The 25,104-nt window shown below is 47.6% G+C and overlaps 1 protein-coding gene across 5 annotated transcripts in view; it reads right to left on the bottom strand.

Moving 5' to 3' along the window:
- The window catches only part of ARHGAP23 (Rho GTPase activating protein 23), a 172,554-nt gene that overhangs the window by 27,549 nt on the left and 119,901 nt on the right, over positions 1 to 25,104 (bottom strand). For 4 of the 5 annotated variants that reach the window (XM_081837570.1, XM_081837568.1, XM_081837569.1 and 1 more), the window contains exons 6-14: positions 21,248 to 21,302; positions 15,591 to 17,193; positions 12,067 to 12,222; positions 8,563 to 8,674; positions 7,460 to 7,517; positions 6,080 to 6,217; positions 3,438 to 3,740; positions 2,258 to 2,319; positions 533 to 660 (exon numbers count right to left, since the gene is read on the bottom strand). In XM_081837570.1, coding sequence (XP_081693696.1) covers positions 533 to 660; positions 2,258 to 2,319; positions 3,438 to 3,740; positions 6,080 to 6,217; positions 7,460 to 7,517; positions 8,563 to 8,674; positions 12,067 to 12,222; positions 15,591 to 17,193; positions 21,248 to 21,302 — 2,615 coding nt within the window. Of the gene's footprint in view, positions 1 to 532; positions 661 to 2,257; positions 2,320 to 3,437; positions 3,741 to 6,079; positions 6,218 to 7,459; positions 7,518 to 8,562; positions 8,675 to 12,066; positions 12,223 to 15,590; positions 17,194 to 21,247; positions 21,303 to 23,260; positions 23,381 to 25,104 lie in introns of those variants that run through there. The other variant, XM_081837571.1, reaches the window with a different exon arrangement.

Below are 25,104 nucleotides of genomic sequence, written 5' to 3' on the forward strand. Positions count from 1 at the left end.
AATGGGTTGCAATCCAAAAAAAGTTTGCAAACCGGGACATGCACTTCCTGGTTTGACGTGTTTGTAGCCCAAAACATATGCAAACCAGACTGTTTGTAAACCAAGGTACCACTGTGCATACATACATAACCCAACTCTGTCTGCAAGTCATTGGCTGAGATATGATTTGAACCCAAGCCTCCCAGAGATCCTATATTATATCCAATAAGTCACTCTGGCTTCTGACCAGCAACCCTGGCCATCCTATACTGCTCCATAAAAACAAATATAAGCAGCTTTGAGGACATGTTAATGTAGAATGATAGAGGGATAAATTAAACAGTTGCTGCTGCAGCTGGAATGAGGCAGCAGGACCTCAGAGAGCAGAACTCCTAGGAAAATCTGAGCCCCAGAAGCTGTTGATTAAAAAAATTAGTTAGGCACTATTCACAGATTTGTGTGCTCCCTCTGGATATTAAGGTGCAAAGTACACAGAGTGTCTTCTCACCCTGTTGCTCACAAAGACTCAGAGATGCGCTCAAGGCTCTCATACCTCTTAGCGTGATGGTATCCTGCCGTGGGGAACGGGGTGGTCCTGTTCCTAGTTGCTTCTGCAATTCTGACTTCACCCCCGGCACACGAGGACCTTTTGGGGAGGAGTCTGGTTTGGTCCCAGAGGAGCTGTAAGGGAAAAGGAACATGCAATGTACCAACTCAAGGCCTCCACACATACAAAACACTGGTCTTTGCCATCAACTGAACCAGAGAGGGTTTTCAAAACTTTTTTTATGATGGCAAACCTATACCTTGGTTGTCAAACGGCTTGGCTCCCGAACAAACTGGCTCCTGAACACTGCAAACCCGGAAGTGTTCTGCTTTGCGAATGTTTTTGGGATGCTGAACATCCATCATGGCTTCTGCAGCTTCCATGCCTTGGTTTTCGATCGGTTCTGGGAGTCGAACGGACTCTCTGAACGAATTAAGTTTGACAACCAAGGTACTACTGTACACATAATTCACCTTTCATATTGTATCTTCCGCTAATGCTAGACTACTCTACTATCACTCTGCATGGAGCTGCCCTAATTAACAGACTGGAAGCTGTAGCTGTACTATAATTTTATGGAAGCAAATATTCACAGCTGCAGGAATGATTCATGATGCTGGTTTTTATCTTGTCTACGGACATCCATTTCTGGGAAGAATAAGGCACTAAACTGCAGGGGTGACTAAAGAGACTGATCCAAGTCAATCAGAGAGGCAAAAGGCTACTGATGAGAGGCGCCATTATTGAACCAGCAGGGTGTGGAAGTTGTAAATGCAAGCTAAGAGTGTGACACACTTGACATCCACACTGGACTCCAATGTCCACAGCTAGGCGGCCAGGTTTGAAGGAGTGGAGCAGGCATGGGCATAGCGAGATTTATGTTGGGGGGCAGGCTTTATGTTAGGGGGGGCAGAACCTCAGTTACTTCAGTAATTGTATTGATTTTTATTTATTTAGGGGGGCAGGTGCCCCCTGCCCCCTCCCCGGCTATGCCCATGAAAGAAGTGCAACAGTATGGATCATTCAGTTTACAGCCTAAGGGTTAACTCTGTTATCAGCAAGTCAACTAACCAAGAGGAGAGGAGGGGAGGTATTGCACACCAACCAGTGAAAGTGGCACCATCTTGAGTGAGGTAACACGTGCTTCAATTAGCTATATAATTGTGAGAGAGTTTTCTGGGAAATGTTAAGTTTAACCTAACCCTGCACTTAACAAGGAACAAGGGAAGAAATAGGATGCGTGAACCAGCAGGCTGGGATACCTGCCCCAAAAGTACTATCTGAGGCAGGCATGGCCAAACTTGTCCCTCCAGCTGTTTTGGGACTACAATTCTCATCATCTCTGACCACTGGTCCTGTTAGCTAGGGATGATGGGAGCTGTAGTCCCAAAACAGCTGGAGGGCCAAGTTTAGCCATGCCTGACCGAGGTAACCTGTGTCTGATTGCAGATTGGGTCTAATCTAATAGGATGTTCCTTTGTATACCCCTACCCCACAAAACCCACAACCCCTCCACCTAGAAAACTAGTATGTCTTAAGCCCAGCTTCTCGTTCACAAGCTTGCTTTCTATGTGTGTGGGGACGGGGAAGATGTTGTATAGAGACTTGATCACATGAGTCCCCAACAGCAATCTAAAGTGGTGCATCCCAGATAGTTTAGAAAGAGCTAGACGTAGACTGACAAAAAAGGGGTGGGGAGAAGCAAAGAAGAAAGAATGGTAAGAAATTTACCTCACTTTTCTGTAATCATTTAGCTTCTTATTGATCAGTGCTTGGCTTGCAAACCCAGGGTCCTGGAGATTATTGGGAGAGAAAAGATATAGAAAGAAGGTTAACTGTCAGCTCAAAGCCACACAGGTTTCAACATTATCTTGTTACTCTGCTGAATAAAGTTCCCCCTTTCAGTTCCATCAAAATTCTGGGACAGGCTAAAAAGTGGTTAGATCAGAGTTTGAACCAATTAATTGCCTGCACAGCTCATACATTCAAACAGGAATCAAGGGGTGAAGGGATGTTCAGCATATATAATAATTAGGGCAGAACCTTTTCTTTCCCTGCATATATGGATAGTTTATCCTTCCTATCACCTCCAGCCAAAGGGGGCAGAAGACAGCCAAGCCCAATTTTTGGACAAAGCAACTTCTGTGCCTCCCAAAGTCAAGAGGCCCAAGTATGGAGATGAACAACTGCATGGTCATAAAATTGAGAGCACACTCTGCCTCCTAAATTCAGAATTATGCACAGGCCAAGATCCAAGCGTGGGCAGAGGCTTTTCGCCTTCCAGCAGCTCTTGTGGCTGAACCACCAAACTGACTTTTCAGCTCTCCCAAGCCTTAAGCTTTTACTAGCATGGAATTCTCAGGGACTGCTGAAACTTTCAGGAGGGGAGCAGGGAGAAACTTTGCTGCGTATACATGCTCACACTAGTGCATGTTCATGCTGTGGGATTGCTATACAAAGAAACTTCATGTAGAATTACTGCATGCACAGACAGAGCTCTTTAGTGCACTTTCGATTTACGAAGAGGCAAGCTGCTTTTTAAATAGAATGGTGGCTTGCCTCTTCAGCAATAGAAGCTGCTGAGACAGAAATCTCAGAAATTTTCAAAGAAATCTCTGGTAATGGACACAGGTCCCCACCCCCCTTTCTAAGTGTATATTGCTTCTCTGGAAGACAGACTATATCCAACTGGATGGAGGCCACAAGATGTGTGCAGATCCCAACATGCCATGGGAGATCCATGGATGCTCACAGCAATGTGTGTGCTAAGACCAGGTACCATTGAGAATTTGCAGGTGGCCTCTTCCTTGGGGAAAAGGGCAAACACCTGAGAGAAAGCAAAGAGGAGACTGCCGACAGAGGTGTTTTGGAAAAGCCAGTGGCCCAGGAGGCAGCCAAGGGCAGTTCTCACCTCGCCCTCGGCTTTGCTACTCTCCCTGATGACTTTAATCCAGGCCAGCATGTCATCCCGATCCTCGGCCTGAAAGAGACATTCACAGAAGTCAGCGGTCGTCAGCCGGAAGACGTGCTTCCTCTTGGTGTCACTGTAGGAGATGTCTACCAGGCACGCTCGGATGCTGATTGGCGGCTGCTCCTCCTCACCTGGGGGCGGGGCAATGGCCACAGCCTCCCGCCGGTCCTTGCATAAGTAGAGCGAGTGTGCACGTAGGACAGCGAAGACCCGCTTCCACTGCCGAATGCCTCCGCCAACTTTCTGTAGAGAGGGAAAGAGCGAGAGTAGGAATTGGGCGCATGTTGAGGGAGGAGGAAGACAGAGGGGAGGCGAAGGAGAGAGGGAGAGAGATTTCCTGCAAAGATGTATTGGGACACCAAATTCTGATAGGCAACACTTCAGCTTCAGTAGTGCCTGGGATCAAGCCCTTTTGCTGTCTCAGGCTTAATATGGGTATGTTCACATTACTGCTTGCTCTGCATCCAGCGTACTTCTACTGCTAGTTTTCAATTTCATATTCACACGATGTCAGCCACAGTCCATATCGATCCTGTAGTTTCTTGGCAAACAGTGCTATTTGATGCATTATTATTCTTTGCTCAAACCAGTTTCAATCAGACTAGAAAACTGGAAAATGTGAACATATCCTAGCAGCCGCCGCACATGCACAGATGAGCGTGCATGCGCACATTAAAGCTTAATGGGCAAGAGTTTGTAGGGAGTGGGGGTGGGGGGAGCAACCCAAATGGTTATGTGTGTCTGGTGAAGATATTCCCCCTCCCCACTTTTCTGATGTGAACCCCACTGTGCAAACGCAGCTTGAAACGCAGCGGGGGTGGGGGTGATCTCACTGTGTTTTAAGGCGCTCATGTGAACATACCCTACATCATCTTGGGCAAGACCCGGTCTCTTGCCCTAAGCTACCTATTTGCTAAATATAGGAAGGTTCCTTATACCAAGTCAGGCCATTGGTATACGCAGTGCAGTGCTGCCTACACCAGGCTTCCCCAACCTGATGTTCTTCATATGATGTTGGACTACAACTCCCATCAAGTCCATCCAGAATGGCCAATCATCAGGGATAATGGGAGTTGAATTCTAAATTATCTACAGGGCACTAGCAGTGGCTTTCTAACACATCAGGCAGGTGTCTTTTCCCTGCTCTACCTGGAGAAGACAAGAGATTGAACCTTGGCACTCTCATATTTAACACATGAGCTCTAGCACTGCGTTTTTGTTTTTTTAAATGGCAACAAGGTTTCCTCCAGCTGCAGTATAAGAAAACATTGAGTGAAATCCCGCCTTCACCCACCTCCCCCCCCCCAAGAAGAGCATTCAAGAACTCAAGAACATGTTGCAGTACGTAAAAGATTTATATTTGCACCTTTATTTGAAATTACTTACAAGAAGAAACACCAAACTTTCAAACTGGGGGCAGGGTCCAAACTTAGTACACATGTGCAGGTTTGCTTATTTATATGATTGTCCAACAATGATGGATTTCTTATCGGTCACCTGACTTCCACAGTTAAGTAAAATAGTACAGAAATCTCAATGTAGCTCCCTTTCTGAGCGTTACAAAGGATGGGACAGCACCACTCATTATTAGCAGAGAAAGCTGTTTTTAAATTTTCTTTTTCATCTGTTTGGGAATAGGAATCTAGAAACATTGAGCATTCCACACACTACAGTAATGCACTGAAACCAAAGTGCTGGGTTGTTTCTGTATTATTATTTTTAAAGTTCAACTCCTATCAGATTCATTATTTTAAAACTGGGGTGGAGGTTATGTTCAGGGGGCTCGTATGCAAAGGCAATATCATGCGAAGTCAGGAAGATTACAGGAACTGCCCCTGGGAACATTGCACAAGGCCTCTGGAAGGCTGTGGGAGGTTTTCACGAGATCTTGGGGGGCCACCCGAAATAGTAGTAGTAGTAATAGTAGTAGTAGTAATGCCCTGCCCATCCTACTGGGTTGACCCAGCCACTCTGGGCAGCAGCTTCCAACAGATATAAAAATATATGCCTTATGTGACCTTCCCAGAGCTCAGCAAGCAAGGTGGAAGGCTTCAAAATTTTCTGTGGAAAGAAAACCTGGTGCAGAAAGACCTTTTCAAGCCCTCCACCTTGCTTGCCGTGCTATGGGAAGGTTACACAAGATATTGGACTCTTCCCCCCTCCCCGCCTCCATTTATTTTCATTTTCCCGCCACCTGCACAAAACTGCAACTGCGTAAGTAAATCGTGCGTAAGCCGTGGGTCTGCTGTAGTGCTTAACTATGCTTTTGTGCAAGGGTGGGGAATCTGTGGCCCCTCCAGATGTTGTTGCTGGACTACAACTCCCAGCATCCCTGACCATTGGTCATGCTGGCTGGGACTAAAGAGTTGGGAGTCCCAGCTACATTGCCAACTGCCCCCTTTAAATACTACACACACAGCAGACTATTCAGTTTACTATCATTCCCCCCCCCCAAAAAAAAAATCCTGACTGGTGATGGCCAGTGCTTACCAGTGTATATATCAGAATTATTTTCTACCACTCCACCCCAACAAAAGACATACACCCACACTACTCCATCCTTGCCAGAAGGTACAACATACCTTGCCTTTCTTTGTGAGGATTTGTTTGTAATGGAGCCAGCCCTCTTTCCTCACGTCACTGAAAGTGACATCCAACAAGTCCGAGGTCGAATGCCGCTTCGATCGGGTGTCTTCAGAGGTACCCAGGCTATCCAAAGACTGCAAGAGGACGGGAAACAAAAGAGAGGTTGGTGGGCACCCATGGGTGGGAAGGCGACCACTGTTCAACCACTGGGGAAGGAGAGAGAAAAGGGAGGCCCCTCCAGACACGCTTTCCATTGAGCATGCACGATGATTTGTGCTCATGGTGGTATTGGGATGGTGATACATGATCTTGCTTTCAATATTGTTTTGCCCCTCGGGCTGACAGACTACTTTGTTTCCTAATCAGTGGGCAACTTCCTGCAAAAATCCTATAACTTTCCATACCACAAATGTTCCAGATTGTTCTGCTTTTGTTGCACTATATAACATTGTGGAAGCATTACAAAACTACTAATAAAGAAGAATGGCGTGTGGACGGTTCAGTATAAATCTACCACTAATGGCACATTGCAGAATACACCCACAAACAAAGCAAAACCCTAGTCTTAGAGGAGGCCAGAATGCAGCTTTAATACCTCGTGTTGCGTTCCACTCTCGTTACGTACTTTCAGCTTATGAAGGTGGGAAACCCAGAAGTGTTTACTTCCAGGTTTGCCACCTGCGCATGCGCAGAAGCGATGTGCACCACACACATGTGCAGAAGAGGCGCTCTAGTTGTGGACTTTTCGGGGTGCGAATGGCCCCCCAAAACGGATTAAGTCCACAACTAGAGGTGCCACTGTATAGGTAAATTGTTGCTCAAATTAGGCCAAGGAGCAGATTGAATGCTTACGCACAGGCAAAACGTTGTTTGAGCAGACAAAAATGAGCAAATGCTGCTCAGGCAGAGGTTCAGAATCATAGCTGTTAACTTTTCCCTTTTCTTGCAAGGAATCCTATTCGGAATATGGGGATTTCCCTTTAAAAAAGGGAAACGTTGACAGCTATAGTTACAGATAACTTAGTTGGTCTTTAAGGTGCTACTGGAAGGAATTTTTTGTGTTGACAGCTATGTTCAGAATATGTTTCTGGTGAACCAGGGGAGGACAGCACATTGCTTCAGCATGGGGAGGGAAGGAGAAGTGAACCTGTTCTAGCTACAGATGTAGAAAATGTTACTTTTTTTTTACTTCTTAAAAAAAGCAGATAAGGAAACTAGAAAGGAATAGTCGGTGGGTGTGCTTTAAAGTTTTATTTTCTGTTTAATTAGAGTCACAATACACAAGTGTGATGAGGGATTGAGACAGGCAGAATCTAGTGATCCACTTCCCCTCCCTGCTTTTAAGAAAAGGAGGATCACAGAGCCACAATACTTACCCCATCAGTGAAAAAGCTTCTTAGCATGCGGAGGCTTGGCACCCGGCTCGGCAGCCTCCTATGGAGAAACCATCAATACAGTTGACATGAGCTACGCAAATTAAAAAGGGAACGAGCCCTGCTTACACTCAGGCACGTCACTGCACATAACACACACACACACACACCAAACTCCAGAGTGCAACTAACTCTAATCCATCTCCTGCATTTCAGAACAAAAGAGGAAGAAACCACACTCCATGCTGCATAGGTTGCACACATCATGCCACCGGGGCAGGCAGCAGCGGGGTGGGGGGACTAAAGAAGAATTCTATGGTACAAAGCTTAACATATTTTGAAGATTAAGACTCAGCAACACATTTTATCAAATGCATCTAATGGGTTCTGGGGTACAGAAGCTTACACCACAACACAATTGTGGCCAACACTATCACCCAGAGGTTGGGAGCCCTGCATACAGAACCAGTAAGTCATAGATAAAAACTCCCGGGAGAAGGGTTCCAATACCAGTGATTCCACATAGACAAGAGGCACATAACTGCGCAAAATACAAACACATGAGGAGAGGGGCCAAGGCTCAGTGGCAAGAGCACATGCTTGACATCCAGAACATCTCAGGGTCAATCCCTGGCATCTCCAGCTGAAGGATCTCATGCTGCAGAGATGGAAAATCTTGGAAGAACTGTTGCCCCTTTGGAGCAGAATGGGGGTAAGCCAAGGTGGCTTCCTGCAGATGCTGTCGGACTCTGACTCCCACCATCCCTGACCACTGGGCCAACCGCGGTGGCTGATGCTGGTGGCAGCTGAAGCCCAACAACATCTGGAGGGCACCAGATTGGCTAACTGTGGAGTAGACAAGACTGAGCTGGTTGGACCAAGATTGGTGGTCTCCAGATTGGTTTTGCTGCCAAAACCTTTGAAAGGCTGAAGGCATTGCCTGGCTCCACCCACATAATGCAGCTGCTCCTCTGGAATGTGTTGCCAATACCAAACAAATCAAAACAGTTCAGAAAGAATGCATAATAGTCACCAACCCCCCTCTCAAAATCAGCTAATTACAAGGAACTGGGGGGAGGCGGGGAGGGGCAAAGAACCAAACCCACCTCAGAAGCTTCCCCTCATCCCGAAATGTGTTCAGACCATCATCACATGACTTGGAGCGTTCTGTGGTTATGGCTAAGAGGTAGGAAGACCGGCGACTGGCTTTGATGTTGCCTGTGACAAAGCAGGGAGGAAGGTAAGCAAAGGTCAGCAAAAATAAAGGGCGGAGGTTGAAGGGGCTGGAAAAGGGACATTTAGCCCAACCACCTGCCCCCCAAGGGACCACTGCAATTGACACCCTGTTGTATCACCACCCTGTTCATTCTTTTATTGTTACCCACAGGGATCAGCCTGCAGAGAGAGGACCAGGGTGTGGAACCTGCAGGGAGCAAGTGCATTGGCGGAAGGCAACAGGGGTGCTATTGTTGTTGTTGTTGTTGTTGTTGTTGTTGTTGTTGTTGTTGTTGTTGTTAAGGCTAGGCAGATTGCACAGGAATGGCAAAATGCACTCAGGTGCATGGGAAAACTGCCCAGGAATGACAATTAGCTCTTGACTCCAAGCGTGGCAATGAGTCAAGTGATTCTGAGCATAAGCAAAGCCCACTGAGTCATCTCAAGGGAAGTTCAGCAGGTTGCATCTCCAAGCCACCCAACACCCAATGTCCAGCAGTGACAGTTCCCAATGCCTGGTGGAGAGAAACACCCTGACATCAAGGGTATGTGACTACAGTGGAATCTCGGGTTACAGTGGGGATCCATTCCGGAAGCCCCTCCGCAACCCGGAAATGACACACATCGAAGCACCATGTCTGTGCACGCGCAGCGCGATTTAGCGCTTATGCACATGCGCTGAACCCAGAAGTAACCCCTTCCGGTACTTCCAGATTTGCCGCAGACGTTCGCCAAAGTGGACGCAAACGGAGGTGGATGCAGAATGAGGTTTGACTGTATATGGGGAGGGGGGCAACTGAAAACAGTGAAACTGAAAACAGCCAAAAGCAAACTTTCAATCAAGGGCGGAGTTTGGCAACTGATCTCTCTTCAGTTGGCCGTGTGGGTAGATTTGTAGGAAGGAGCAACATCTCCCTATAAAAACTAGGTCAAACACAGGCTCACCCTAACGTGACTAAAGATAAACAAGATGATGCACATTTTAAAGAGCTAGAGAGGATATTAGCAACTAGGGAGGTGCTTGTCACTGTTGTTAAGTTGGGAGCCTGCATATGGCCAGGATCCCCTCCAACTCACCCCTGCCATGAGGTTTCTGGTCACAATGCCTGGCCCAACAGTGGTTGGGAGCAGCGGGCAGCTTTTGCTCCCACCATATTATCTCCAGGTTCAATGTTTCATTATCCCCACATAGGCAGCCATTCACTTATATGGAAGAAGGTGCAGGGGTACACTTGCAGAGAACACTGGGGTCAGGGCTAAACCTGCCCCACTACTCCAGCTATCCAGGGTAAGGAGACATGTTTTGCCTCCTCTCCATTGCATCTCACATTAAATAGTCTGTATAGTTTGCCCGACAGGATTTAAATGAATCCACACTGAGCCAGTTCCAATTTGCACAGCTCCACCACCTCCATATGCATATTCCACACCCTGTGACCCATTTCTGTGTGACACTAGACTGGGCTGTAACCCTGAGATCTGGATTTAGATATATGCAGACATCTTATATTGATATATAGAGAGGGAGCCTTCGCAGCACGAAAGTTAAACAGATGGCATGCACAGGAAAAATTTAAACTATGTTCTACCTTGGCTCCCACTTACAATTTATCACCTGTATTTCATCTTCTCAAAAGCCCACCCATATTTGAACAGGGTCTGGAGCAAAGGCATGAAAGGCACAAAGCAAAGTTTCACCTGGGATTTTGGCACTCATTTATCCTATCTTCCCCCATGAAGGTGGACAGACTGGAAGTGGCAAGAGGCTGACTACATGGATTATGTGCTTATTGGGATTCAATACAGTCATGCCAACAAATGTGTATCTTCTTAGAAGCAAACACAGACTGTGGACCATTGTGCCCCAGACCGTTTCCCCCCAGATATCTGGTAGCTGTGAGGCAAAGTTTTCACACACACACACACACACACACACACACACCCCGCATAAGAATTAGGAGACTTGTGTCATGCTTATGGCTCCAAAGTGTTTACTTTTCAAATGTAAAAGAGAAAACATTGACTGTCCTCAGGGGAATCCACCTTCTGTGCCTCTGCATGAGTCCCTGTCCTGAATGTACTTCCTGCCTACAAGCAGGAAAGGCCAGAGCAGTGGATCACACAGACATGGTAGGCAACCTCTTCCCAGGGTGAGTAATTTAGGCTCGTGGGAGCCCTTCATTATATAATTTCACCACCACTGACAGATCCAGCATCATACTAGCAATTCCCTCAGAGCACACAGTTTGAGCGCTACCTCCTTAGAAGTCTAAGGCTTAAAGACTTGGCTTTCAAACTCTCTTTTCCCCGTCATCTCATGATTCAGCTTCAGTGGAATTTATTATAAAACATACCATTGCCTCTCTCTGCACCACCCCACCCCCACCTTTCTTGCACCATAGCTGTTGGGCAGAACAATTCTCAAGCAAATTCTCTTAACTCAAAATTTTCTTTCAATTCCTCACCCCCCCCACCCGATCTATATATATTTTTCCAAATTTGAAAAAAGAGGGGGGAAAGACAGCAGCCATAAATGAGAAGGTTGGAGTTTGGTTTAAGAATCTTGGTGGATGTGTTTGGGAACGGAACTCTTTCCCCCGGTAATAAAACTGAGCAAACTGGTACTTATCGTCCTTGCCTTAAAATTCATGAACCAGAATTCAAAATGAAACGTGGCTTTCAAAACAACAACATTACTCATTTTGAATGCAAAGTTCCAAAAGGTTTGAAACTGATAAATCCTCCTTATAGAATTTCTGCTAAATGTGAAAGTTACGTTTGGTCTTTAAAACAACCCAAACAATTGAATCTGACAATAGGTGGGGGCTCCCTTCTCTAGGCAAGAGTTTCAGGCAGGCTTGCTAACGTTTTGAGAAGGACATATCTCAGTGACAGAGCACATGAACAGCATCAGGAAGATTCCCATGTTCAATTCCTGGCATCTCCAGATAGAGCTGGGAAAACGCTCATCCCAAATCCTAGGAGTCAAGGTAGACAAGTACAGTCATACCTCATGTTACGTTTGCTTCAGGTTGCACGTTTTCAGGTTGAGTCCTGCAGCGACCCGGGAGCACCGGAAAGCGTTACTTCCGGGTTTCACCACTCGCGCATGCACAGATGCGCAAAATGACGTCACGCGCATGCGCAGGAGTGGTGAATCGCGACACACACAGACGCACAGATGCTGGTTGCGTTCTGCTCATGTTGTGAACGGGCCTCCAGAACGGCTCCCTTTCGCAACCACAGGTACCACTGTTCTGTGTGAGACTGACTGATGGTCTGATTCTGTAAAAGGGAAATCTGCATGTTCCTTTTGCCTGCAATTTCTAGCCCCAATAGGAAGATGTTTGAAAGGTAGCAGGGTTGGAAGGCAGCAGGGTTGGAAAGGTACTTACTGCAATCCTGGGAATAATGGCGGTTGATGGCGAAGGTGAAAGTGGGCGAGGAAGGGCTGGCGGAGAGCACAGGGGCGGAATTCATGGCGCTTGAGACGACAGAGGAGGCGGGGATGTGCTTTGCCTTCAGGTCGATGCTGGGGCTCGTCGGCTCATCTGGAATAGCAGAGAACACCATAAAATGGCAGAAGAGGAAGAGGAGGGGCAAGCTCTAACCCCCCTAACCGTAACAACTTAAGACTGGATCAGGCCAAAGGCAGCATTCTGTTCTCACAGTGGCCAATCAGATTATTATGGGAAGCCTCAAAGCAGAAACCCAAGCACAACAGCACTCTCCCCACTGGGGATTCCAAGCAGATAGCATTCAAAGACACGCTGCCTCCAATCGCAGAGGCAGAACTGAACCATCGTGGCTAGAAGCCGCTGACAACCTTATCCTCCATGACAGCATTCAGACTAAGGACTGCAGCTCTCTGAATGGGGAGATGAATGAGGTTCTTGCCACAGCCTGTAAGGCTTTTGCCCAGGTCCCTTCAGACACTTGGGGGTCCTCTCTAAATGAGAGGTTTTGTATTAAATAGACACTGGGAGATGGAGGAGGGAAAGAGTCCAGTGGCTGGCAAACAAGGGGAGAGCTGAGTAGTAGTAGCAGAAGGCCACCTTAAGAGAGACTAGAGTGGTTAACAGAGAGTAGGGGTGGGGAGCGTTTTCCAGTCTGAGTCAGGCTGAGTTCCTTTGTGGGCAACCACATGCCAACAGTGGGAGAGGCCAGAGGCAAAAGTGGGAAGAGCAACAAATGCAAATTTTACCTTTGTGCAGTAGGCTAGTTTCTGCACACCCCACCCTCACAATCCTCCATCCTGGCAAGCAAGAAGCATTGTCAGAGTTCAAGGATATATTCCAGCCAGGGAAAAGCATCCTAGGAAGGATGGCGAGAGGTACAGTCTAGGAAGACGGGTGCAGCTCATGAGGGGATGTTAGAATTCCTAGGGAAGCCTAGGGAGATCCCCAGGAATTTAACATCCCACCAGGAGAGGAGGGTGCAATTCTTTGCCAAGTACCCATGCAACTGACCCCTACCCACTTATAACAGAGCCGTTTGAACATGATCACAGCTGTCAGAAGAGGTTCATGCCCAATCCCCAGCTCCCACCTAGCTCAGGTAAGGACCCCACAGGGTGGGCAGGAAGCAGGTGGCAAAAACAACAGCCAAGGGGGCCAACCCTGTAGTTCTGCTCAAATCATGGCCTGCTGTCACCCTGCATTGGATTTTTGCTGAAAGTGGCTGGTTCTGGCTACTTCCAAGAGACTGGCCACATCTACATGCCAAACTATGGCCTAGAGCAAACATGGGAAGGCGATGGCTCCCCGGGGCAGAGATGAAAGTCGCTCAGCTCTGGCTTGGTCCTTCGAACTCATGATTTATTTTTGGCTACAGATCACAGTTAAGGAGAAATTTAGCTTGCAATTCCAGGTTCAGACGACACACTAAGATAAACCTTGGCTTAGCTGCCATGCTGCACTGAGCTAAAAGGACCAGTGAGGAGCAAAGTTGGTGTGAGTTTCTTTCTGGAAGCCATAACATTCACGCAGTCCTGATAAGCCACAGTTTGGCTCACCATGGCATGCATTCCAGACTACTGTGTACCACGTGGTATGACACAAATGTATAATGTTATGTGGCACTAGAAAGTGAGCAGGGCTAGCACGAAGAGAAGAACTGGATAAAGTCTCACTCATGCAGCACCAAGTAACTGCAAGGAGGTGCACTGTAAGTAAATCTGCACTGTTCCATGGCAGGAAATGTGGCTTTGGCTGTTGCTCTTGCTTCCCTGCTACTGCCTGCTTCCTGGGTCTTCGCACTGACAGAAGCCAGAGGCCTCTTCAGCCAAAAACAACCCTGTTCAGTCTCCCCTTCCTGCCGACTGCAGCTAGGAGCCTAACAGATGAAGATCTCCATTTTGCTCCTTTGTTTACATTTTAGGCACTTGTCTGTATTATATGCATAAACCACAGGGGAAGTGCTGAGTTGCGAGTAAATTTAGGGTGTGTGTGTGTTATGCTTATCTTCCCAGACACCAGCTTTCCACCCCCACAGCAGCAGCAGCAAAAGGTACACGATACGGATATGATTTATGTCCTACCGAGAATGCCCAAGCACCTCCTACTACTGTGAAGACAGCCTTACATACCGAGGGAAGGAGAACTTACACAGGTAAAAAGCAAGAGCCTCTATGAGCAGACACTGCTCTTTAAGAAGGGGATATTGTTGGGTCCAATTGCCTGCTCCACAGTGGGAAGCCCAGGCTATTTCTGAACACCAGCTCAGAGGGGCCCCCTACTGCCACAACGCCATTCGCAGCCTGGCATCCCCGGAGGGTGCGGCCTCTTGACAGTGAACAGATCCAGCTGGGAGGGACCTAAGCTGGGGGAACGAAATGTTAATACAAGGGAAGGAAGCAGACTCTCCTTCATCCCGTTCCTTGCCCCTTCCAAGACTGTTGCATTATTGTGGGCCCCTTTTCTGTATTAAGTTCCTGTTTTGCACACTGATGTGCCAATAGCAGTTTCACAGCATAGCATAGCTAGGACTGGGAGTTTTGCAATTAAAAGCCTGGGACCTACAGGAAAATATCCATTACTGGGAATTACTCACACAACCCAACCCAACTGTCTGCGGCCGTGTGGTGCCCAAGAATACGAACGACACCTAAACACACACACCCTGACCCCGAAGTATTAAAGAGAGCTGGTGCCTTAACTGGGCTATGTACTCTGTGGCCTCCAAGACTCCAATGCATGTGGCTGCCTAACGGATTCACATATTTTCGCAAGCCTCCAGCTTGTAAATATAAATTGGTTGTGAAAAGGAATCTTAATGGTGGGGAGGCAAAAGCGACAGTAACTAGTTGCCAGGTAGAAGAAAACAGCACCAAGGAAGTCGGGGGTGGTGGGTGGGAAAGGAAACAGCGCCTTCTGGCCTAAGGACAGCTCACAGCTGTACTAACACAGGTTTTGCTCCTGCTTTGTCAGCAGCACAAATAGCAGACAGTCTGATGCTAAGATGGTGTGAGCCCTATTAATCTACCTTGCTTAGAGACTCTGCTATGTTACATTGCAGCATAGACAAACCCTTCCTGCCTACTTGCTGCTCAGCATCTAACCAACAGGCTGAGTTCTGGGGAGTGGGGTCCGGGGGGGGGGGTGTTTCATTCACACTTCAGAATCACAGAAAGGAATTCAGAGATTCAGATCCTGCTTTCTGCTGCCCAGTGTGAACTGCTCACCACCTCTTTGCCACTAATGGAGATTTCATTCGGAATGAGGAAACAGAATGGATAATCAGCTGAGAGAGGGCAAACACCAGTCCAAGGATATGATGAATACTCCTCAGATGACTTCATTTGACTTATCCGAAACTTAAGACTTGCCCTGCCATTTTTGCACTAGGGAAAACTCTGCAGTAACTCTACTCTGGTCCAGAGCCTCTTCCCCAAGTACAGCAACCTGCACTCTCTACTTACCAATAAATGGAATGGACGCTAGGGAATCCTCTGGCGTAGCCAATGGGGCCACTCCCCGCTTGTTCTCTTTACCGGCTGCCAGCGCCGGCGGAGGGGGATCGCAAATATCTGTTTCCTTCATGTCATCCGGGAAGACAAAGTTCATCTGTCTCGCAGGAGGAGGCATTTTGCGTCCAGTTGGGGGCTTTTGCCGGAGAACCACCTCGTCCCTCCTTTCCTCGGCCTCGGGCTGCAACCGTTCTGTGGGCTGAGGTGGAGAAGCCCGCTCCAGAGGCCTCGTGCCGTTCTCTTGCTTGGCTGGTCTTTGGTCCATAGGGATTTCTGGGCTACTGCCCAAGGGAGGGTCTGGGCAAGGAGCAGAGGCACTTGGGAGCACGGCAGTGGGCAAAGGCCTTTCGACGTAAGGGGGCGTCGAGTGGTTTCCTTGCCTTTGGGAAATATTAATGGTCGGAAGGTCACCAAAAGTAGCATCCCGGAACGACAGGGCATGGAGCAAGCCAGTCCTGCGCTGGAACGAAGGGCTGTAGCTCCGGTAACCAATATACCCAGAGTCATTGATGCTCTGGAGGTTGGGTTGGGAAGGGTGTTTCTGAACATGTGCAGGAGGCGGATCCCTGGAAGAGGCAGAAGGGATATAGGAACCTGGGTGGCTGGGCTGGGCTCGATTAACTTGCCCGTGCCGGTAAAACCTGTCCGGTGACCACATACACCTCTCATATCTAGGAGAAATCAAAGCACCTTGTTCAAGAGCTTCCAAGGATTGCCCGTATTTCACCAGGTAGTTATCCGATCGAGCTCGGTAACTCCAGCTATCGTGTGCAGAGGACTGGATTAAAGTGTCTTGAGAAGCACTGTGAGGCCAGCCCCGGGAGGCCGGGGCGTCCCCCAGCCGGTCTTGCGAGACGCTCCGGTAGCGAGGCGGCATGGCGCAGTGGCGCTCCTCCGAAGAGCTTCGCCGCGGCACTTGGCTCGAGATCCAGTTGGACAAGGCCTGCTGGCATTCTAGGCGGCTGACAGATTTGGGGCCGGTTCCAGCACAGTCCCGGGAGGGCCGGCCCTCGCGGGGAGCATCCTTCAACCCGCCATGAGCGCGGTGGTCGGGGAGTTGTTTGGGGGGTCCGTAGCAGGCGTGGTTGGGCATAGAGGGAGCAGGGGGGGCACAGTACCTCTCAGGCAAGGGGGAGGCTATAGAACCCGGGCAACTGCTGTTGGAGTAGCGGGAAAAGGAGCCAGAAGCTGGGATGGGCCTTGTGACAGGCACCCTCTGGGTCATTCCATACTGGACCTCCTCTGTGCGGTGGGCGGGGCTGGAATGGTTGCTACTGAAGTTCTGTGCGGACTCAGCCCAAGCAGTGGGGGGGATACGCTGGACCGCAGTGCTGCTCAAAGGAGAAGATGGGCCTGAAGACCCCGAATGGTAGGGTTGTCTGTTGTCCACCTGCTGTCCTTGGTACGTCTCAGCTGCTGGGACATCCCGAGGAGAGGCCTTCGACTGGAACGGGTATGTTTTGCGAGGGTAGCAGATGGGTGGTGGCTCAGGGATGCTCTGGGCCCCTCCAGAGTATGGTTCATTGCCCTTTAAGTAGGCATCTTGAGAATATGCCTGAAAAGGAAGGGGAAATAGAAAAAAAAATGGGTAAGGGCTGGACAGGTAGCTGAGCTATCAAGAGGGAACTGTTTTATGGCAAATGTTTATTGAGCACATAAATTGTTCAGACTGCGGAAGGGATCCACCCAACACTCATGGGAAATGTGCATTTTAGGGTAATAAACAAAACACTAGCACATAGCATGACAAAAGTGTATGATTTCATTGGGACAAGTTGTTTGTTGTTTACTGTTGTAATGCATGTTTTCTCAAAATGTGTCTTCTGTACCTTGAAAAATAAATAAAAACACGGTTGGTTGGTTGGTTGGTTGGTTGGTTGGTTGGTTGGTTGGTTTGTGTCTGTTTGTTTTAAAAAGGCAACTGTTTATCTACACAGGCAAACAGGACGCAACATCAAGGAGTTGGTCCTTAAATGTGCCCCACAAAACAGAGAAATTTATATATGTGGCTGAGTACACTAGCATTATTATATGGTAAGGGTTAGCAACTGATGGTGTCTTCTCCCTGCCTCCCCCCCAAGTGTGCTGCCTTGTTCTCCAGCTGCAAACCTAGGAACCTGGAGGGATGTTGGGGCTATAAAAACAGAAATTGCAGGCAGAGTGCTCATAAGTTTGGCTAATCGCCTCCCAGACCCTTTTCAAAGTGGCCCTCTAGCAAAACCAGATGCTGACCTTACACACATTCCAGAGCCCTGTAGCAAATGATCAAGCATATTTTTAGAAGAAAAAAGTGATATTCACTCCTTTGTAACACTCTGCACACACACACACACACACACACACCCTATCAACAGTCCATAGCCCCTCTTTTTTGAGTTTCTCCCCCTCCTTCATAAGCATCATTACTTTGGTTCCCTTGCACTCTTCCACCGCTTCCTAAACTACTCTATATTTGCAGCCTCCATGCCAAACTAGAACCTCTCCCATTTCTAGATGCTTTGAGAGATTTCCCACCAGCAGCAGCCAAAAATAGAAAAAAGAGAGAAAAGACTACTTTGATTATAGCAGCGAATCAGGAGCTGTGACCCTCCAGACATTGCTGGACTAAACCTCCCCTTACCCCTGACTGTTGTCTAAGCTAGCTAGGGGTTGAAGAGAGTTGTCCCTCAACAACATCTGGAGGGCCACAGCTTCCTTGCCCCTAACCTACAGCCATCTTTGCAAATCCACAAGATTCTATGCAATCACAGCCGTTTCTGCCTATGGTAGTAGCAAGGGGTCTTTTAGCCCATATAAGTATTTATACAAAGGATGTATTTGTGCAGGTGTGTATCTCAGCCAAGCCTTTCTTTGCCCCTCCCCACATAACAAACCTGGCCCTTCAAAATCTAGGCATTACATCAGCAAATGAATGTCCTCAAAGCTTTATTTGGTGAGGAAACACAAAGATAGGGGTAGGCACCTGGCTTGGGGAGACACAAGCTGACCTCTAACCCAGGACTACGGCCCTCCCCCCCAACCTGCCCTCTTGTTCCACTGGTTGGGCCAGTGAGCTGGCAGTGGTCAGCAAGCTAAAAACCACTGAAGATTGCTTCCTTGCTAGTTCTATGGGTAAGCAATTGGCCAACGGAGACATGGAGTGGGGACCACCAGACAGGACGGTGGCCACCCAAAAGCTGGATCTGAACCTGCTATAAGTGTCCTTGTTAACTTCTAAAGCCATCTGAGAGGCTGCAGGTATAAGAATGTTTAGGATTCAGATATAAGAGACTGCACATTTCTTTTATTCCTTCGACCATGCAATGACACAAATATGCCTCTAACGTTAAAGCAGGCTCGCTTTTCTTGAATCACCAGGCTTCCCTGGTGGTTTGAGTTTAAGAAAAGTTGAGAAATAAAAATGGAAGGTCTTCCAGAAACAAAATGAAAGTGGAGAAGCTAGGGATGGGGACTGAATTTGCTATGTCTTAAATTGGGGTGGGGGTGGGGGATTGCAGATATTGGTGTGTCCAAGCATGAAAGAAAAAAAAATACTTATTCTGACTCATGCCCACATCTGAAGCACTGCTAGCTAGGATAGAATCCCAGGATGCAATTTGTGTGCAGAAGGAAAAACAAGCTGCTCCTCACTGAGAGAGGCCTTGCCAGAGTCAAACAGAGATGGGTGGGAAGGGTAAAGAGAAAGAGCTCCCATTATTCCCCTTCACCATTTCAAGCATATATGGATTCCCCTTTTCTTCACCCTCCCACCTTAAACCTTTGCTAGGGCGCCTTCACTAGAATCTACGCCTGGACACCAAGCTAAGGACCCAAAGGTTCATAGCTGCTCCTGGCCCAGCCCTCCTGTCACACTGGAATCCTGCCTCTGTTAGAAGAAACCACATTTCTGGCCAAGGTCTCGCCAAGATCCAAAAAAGGAGCTATGTCTGAAACAAAGCCTCGGCTGAAAGGAGTAGCGAGAGCCTCCTTGTTAAGGCAGCCGATGACAAGAGTGAACGAAAAGAAAATAATAGAATAAAAAAGAAGAGTGTTACTGTGGGCCATACATGTTTTTCATCAGCTGCTAGAGAACAGTTTGCCTGGCGCTAGCAAAACCCTTCGCCTCCATCCCCTGCTAAACTTCAGGCACTGTGGCAAAGAAGGCAAAATCCATTTGCCTTCTACTTGGAGCAGGGATGACATGCCACCCTCTTGCCACTTAGCTAAAAATCAGGACATTTTTGCCTGCCAAAGAAACTCTGCTCCATTTTTCAGGCCAATAGATCTGGCCAAAGATACCCACAATGTTTATTTTTAATAGTGACAGAATGCACACAATATAAAATTACTACCTTTGCTTCCTTCGCCGCTGTGTTTATAGTCCTGTATCTTTTGTTGCTCTCTCTTTTCTCTCTCCTCTCTTCAAAAAAGACCAGTCCTCCCTTCCCCTGGGAATCTCTGACGTCCAAGCTAATATTTCCTCTCTTTCTCAATCTTTCCTTTTAAGTTTTGCTTTTTTAAAAGAGAGAGAGAGAGAGAGAACTGGGGGACGTCCTGATGTGGGAGGGATATAGAGAGCCGAGAGAATTCCTTTCCGTGCATCCTGTCAAGAGTCACTCTGTAGCCCAGGGTTCTCCCATTGGCTGGCCCAGCCGGCTTTCGCACCACAGGAATGCTGACACACCCCTGTGAGGCACCAGGGCAGAGGGAAACCCACACAAAGGTTCCTTTGCTGTACGAGATGTGGAAAAAGCAAAAGCAACTTCGGGTGGCTGGCTCCTTACACCTCAGCTGGGAGTAACTGCCTCTGTGGCTGTGATCCTTTGCGCTGAACTTTGTAAGAGAGCTGCTCAGCACAATTCCTAAGTTGCCTTGGGCCAATTCTGGAGGTCACTAAGAACAAACAGCATCCATGTTCCTACATCAGCATTGTTGTCTTTCCAGCATAATTCAAAGTGCTGCTTTGAGCCTGTAATGCCCTAAAAGGCTTGGGCCTTGCACACTTCAAACTGAGGATGTTCAATTTACAGCTGGCAAGCTTTATCAATTTTCTCTCTCTTTCTCCTTCTCTCTCCCTCTCTCCCTCTCTCTCTCTCTCTCTCTCTCTCTCTCTCTCTCTCACACACACACACACACACACACACTTTTTCAAAATTTTAATCAAGAAAATTTTGCTCATATGTATAATGAAAAGTGCAGGGTGGGGTGTTTTTAATTACAGCCGTACCTTGGATTCTGTACGTCCTGGAACTCGGACGTTTTGGCTCCCAAATGCTGCAAACCTGGAAGTGATTGTTCCTGTTTGTGAACGTTCTTTTGGAACCCGAACATCCAACGGGACTTCTGTGACTTCTGATTGGCTGCAGGAACTTCCTGCAGCCTATCAGAAGTCACAATTTGGTTTTTGAACATTTTGGAAGTCGAATGGACTTCTGGAACAGATTCCATTCGACTTCCAAGGTACGACTGTACTGTGAGAATAAAAGGATCCACACTTTAGTAACACAGGCTCTTTTGGTTTTCTGTGCTGAGCTCCTTAATCAACATGGGGACATTTCAGCAAGTCCAAGCTGCTCTTCCTGCAGCTCAGTAAAAACCACCGCCAGGAAAACATCCAGTAAGACACTCACCAGCTGTAGAATATCCTCATCTTTGGGCATGATGGAGAGCTCCAAAGCATCTTCACTGCAATGAGGAGACAGAATTTTGCAAAAGGAAACAAACAAACAGTTTAGTGATGAATAGGAACTCAATGTATTCGAACCACCCAACCTAACTCCTAAAGTAGGTGGGAGAAAACCACCAAGCATTAAAAGCTTCCTGAAACAGGGCTGCCTTCAGATGTCTACAAAAAAACCCATATAGTTGTTAAACTCTTTGACATCTGCCAGGAAGTTGCTCCACAGGTTAGAGGTGACTACTGAAAAGGCATTCTGTCTGGTTCCCTGTAATTTCACTATTCGCAGTGATGGAACCGCCAGAAGGCCCTTGGAGCTGGACCTCAGTGTTCAGGCTGAACAATGGGGGTAGAGATGCTCCCTCAGATATTCAGGGCTGAAGCCGTTTAGGGCTTCACTTGTTTGAATATGCTTGCCTAAACGAAAATGTTTTTAGCAGGCACTGAAAACGCCTGATGCCATGGGGTGCGGTGGGGTGGGGTGGGAAGGAAGCCACACCAGGGGGCACCTCTAGCCACCCCCTCATCAAACTGGAGAGCCAATTTTAACGGTTTTTATTTATTTATTGCTGTGTGTTTGTTGAAACTTTAAGTCCCATCCTCAAGATTAAATACTCTCAGGAATCCTAACAATTAAAAGCAAGATAATCAACAAAACAAATTTGATTTTAAACAGCAGACATTTAAAAAATCCAACAAAACACAGAATTAGAACCAAGGCAGCAGATTGAAACCAATTTTGGCTCATGTTTTAAAAAGCAGCTGAGAAAATAGAAAGGTCTTTGGTGCAAAAATAGGAGCACCAAACAAGCCTTCCATAAATGCGGTGCCACCACCGAAAAGGCCTTCCTGGTGGTTGCTAAAAGCCTGAGTTCAGAAAGGGGAAACACCCAGAGAAAGGCTTCCAATGATGTTTTTAATGCACAGATGATGAGGAGGAAGGTGGTCCTAACCTAAACTGTAAAGCAAGGGCAGGGAACCTGGTGGCCTCCTGGTGGTGTTGGACTGAAACTCCCATAATCGCCATCCATTGGCCATACTGGCTGAGGCTGATGGGAGCTGCACACAAGTGACATCTGGGGGGGAGGCACATGTTCCCCGTCTCTGCTGTAAAGAAGCTGCTTCACACCATGTCAGAAGAGCAACCCGTCAAGCCCAACGGCAGACTCAGCAGCAGCCCCTCAAGTCACAAAAGTTCTTTCCTAGCCCTGCCATGTGACGTCTTTCCACGGGAAATGCCAGGGGCTGAGTCTCTGCCCTGATGACTCTTTGACATCACATCTCATGTTTCTTTTACTAGAAGTTACCAGGGGGATGTGCGGGGGGCAGACATGAGTCAGCAACAGCCACATGCCCTCCACAATATCTTGTTAGATCCTCAGGCCTAGTAACTCCAAAGCTGAGGTGAAATCAAACACAAGGATCTCCCGGCTCACAGCTCAACACTGCAACAGCCTTCCGCAACCTATTGTACTACAACAGACACCCCCAGTCTGGCGTCCTGCAGATGTTTTGAACTACAACTCCCACACCTGTGCTGGCTGGGGCTGAGGAGAACAGCAGTCTAAAACATCTGGAGGGCAAGGCCACACTACAAACTATTTCTTCAGTGAGCAGTCCAGAATAATTAATAGCTGTTTAATCAATCTAACGAATTGGCTAGATTGCCTCTTTCCGTGAACCACTGAGGCCTGGCCAGGCTCATCCTAGTTTTGCCCATTTTAAGCTTTGTTCTTCACACCCACCCACCCAGTTAATTATTTCCCCACCCCTTTACCTCAGGTGGAAAAAGACAGCCATTCCTTTCCCTCAGAGATGGGGAAAAACATTTCCAAAATTTCAGGCATCAGCCCTAGATTTCATGGCAGCCAGGCTTTCAGAAATTTTCCAGTTCCTCACCCCCCCACCCCGTCAATTCACACCCAGACAACTGAGAAGAGGGCCTCAAGCCAGAAACTTTTCTTACCAAACTTTTCTCGTAAGGCTTGCAAGTCACCTGACGGGCAACCTTTACGATTGCTTTTTGCAGCTTGTCTGCAGAGTTGTCCTCTCTCTGTGTGTCTCTCTGTTTTCCCCTGGCTAGGTTTCCCCCCCCCCCCACGCCTTTGATGCTTCTGGGCCAGGCATTTTATATATATAGTTCCTGGCTGGATTGATTTCGTTTTACACGTTCCCTATTCGCTATATTTAGGTCCCCTTCTCAGGTTAGTCTGGCCTCCCCACGTCCCATACGCAATTCTGAAGGCTTAATAGACCTCAATGCCACATTACAAAACACGGTGAGGCAGTGCCTCTTATTAGGCCATTTTTTTCTCTTTGCCTCACTAAATTTTAAGTGCTGAATGCAGTGCCTCCCCCTGGTCAGGGGAAGTGATACATTTTCACAAGAGCTATTTAAGAGAAGTGCCTGTAAACATCATCAGACACAGCTAACTTAAGTCACCTCAGGAACTAGAATCTATAGATTACAAGAACAAAACCAGTGTTTTTTTTCCTAAAAAAAATGTTTAAGGGTACTCTCATTTTGACTCAAGAAAATCACCATTTTATAGTTCAAATCGGGGAAAATAAACACAGTAAATGGAAAAAAGTACAAAGATTCACAAAAAGTTTAGGGGTATGTGTACCCCTGCGTCTGCCCGCCACCCCCAAGAAAAAAGCACTGAACAAAACTATACATTATAACAAACATGGGATTTGGATTCCTCCCTCTTTGTGCTGATGTCACCACACTAAATACCCTGCCCATCAACAGCAGGTGCTGAACAAAGGCGAGACAGGGAGACCAAGGGCAAAAATGTCATTTTCAGTCGCAGCCCCGTGTAGTTCTGCTCCAACAGTATGCCAGGCAAAAAGTTCTAGAGCAGGGTTCCTATTGTCACTGTACACAGATTGTTATTATTTAAGGCATGCCTGACCACAGGCTTACAATCTTGCAAGAAACACAATGCAAATGAGAAAACGGAATGCGGAGGAAAGGAAAGAAATTCAGGAACCTAGTTTCCTAGCTGGAATTAAAACCAAGAAGACAGTTCCGGGAGCCAAAATGGCTGTTGGTCCCAGGTGATATGGGCTCTGCTGTCTGTCCCTCTCCCTCAAATGCAGCCCGGTGGAAATGGCTGCTGATGGAAAGAGTTCTGGGAGAGGAGGATTCAAATGGTAGGTTTGTCCCGGAAGGCCCAATGAAGTGGGGGCTCATATGGTTATCACCAGACAAACAACGTCCCTGTGAGAAAACCAGTTTCAGTGCCAGGGGATATAAAACAGCTGCTGCCCGCCTCACGATCAGAACGAGTGGAGTTGAGGTGGAGAAAGCAGAGAATGTGGCAAAGACGACAGACGGATTATAAAGAGCACTACAAGTTGGAGCAATGAAGACATGTGCTTGGGAGGGGTACTTGGGCAAGACGCCCAAGGCAAAGACACTGGCCCATTTTAAAATCGAATAAAGGAGAGACTCGTGCTTTTGTGTGTGTGTGTGTACACTATTAAATCATTTCAGCAACCATCTGAGTTTATACAGAAGCTCACCCAGAGGGCAAAATACCACCCAGGAATTATATGTAAGATCAAAAGAGGAGCCCTGAGCTGGATCAGACCAGAGGCCCTTCTACTCCAGCCTTCTTTCCTCACAACGGCCAACCAGGTTCCACTGAGAAGTCTGAAAAGTAGGAACCAAGCGCAGCATCATCATCCCAATTTCTGATTCCCAAGAACTGGTATTCAGAGGCATACAGTGGTACCTCGGGTTAAGAACTTAATTCGTTCTGGAGGTCTGTTCTTAACCTGAAACTGTTCTTAACCAGAAGC

The sequence above is a fragment of the Podarcis erhardii genome (genome assembly GCF_964252035.2).
Source record: "Podarcis erhardii genome assembly, chromosome: 13".
NCBI lineage: Eukaryota > Metazoa > Chordata > Lepidosauria > Squamata > Lacertidae > Podarcis > Podarcis erhardii.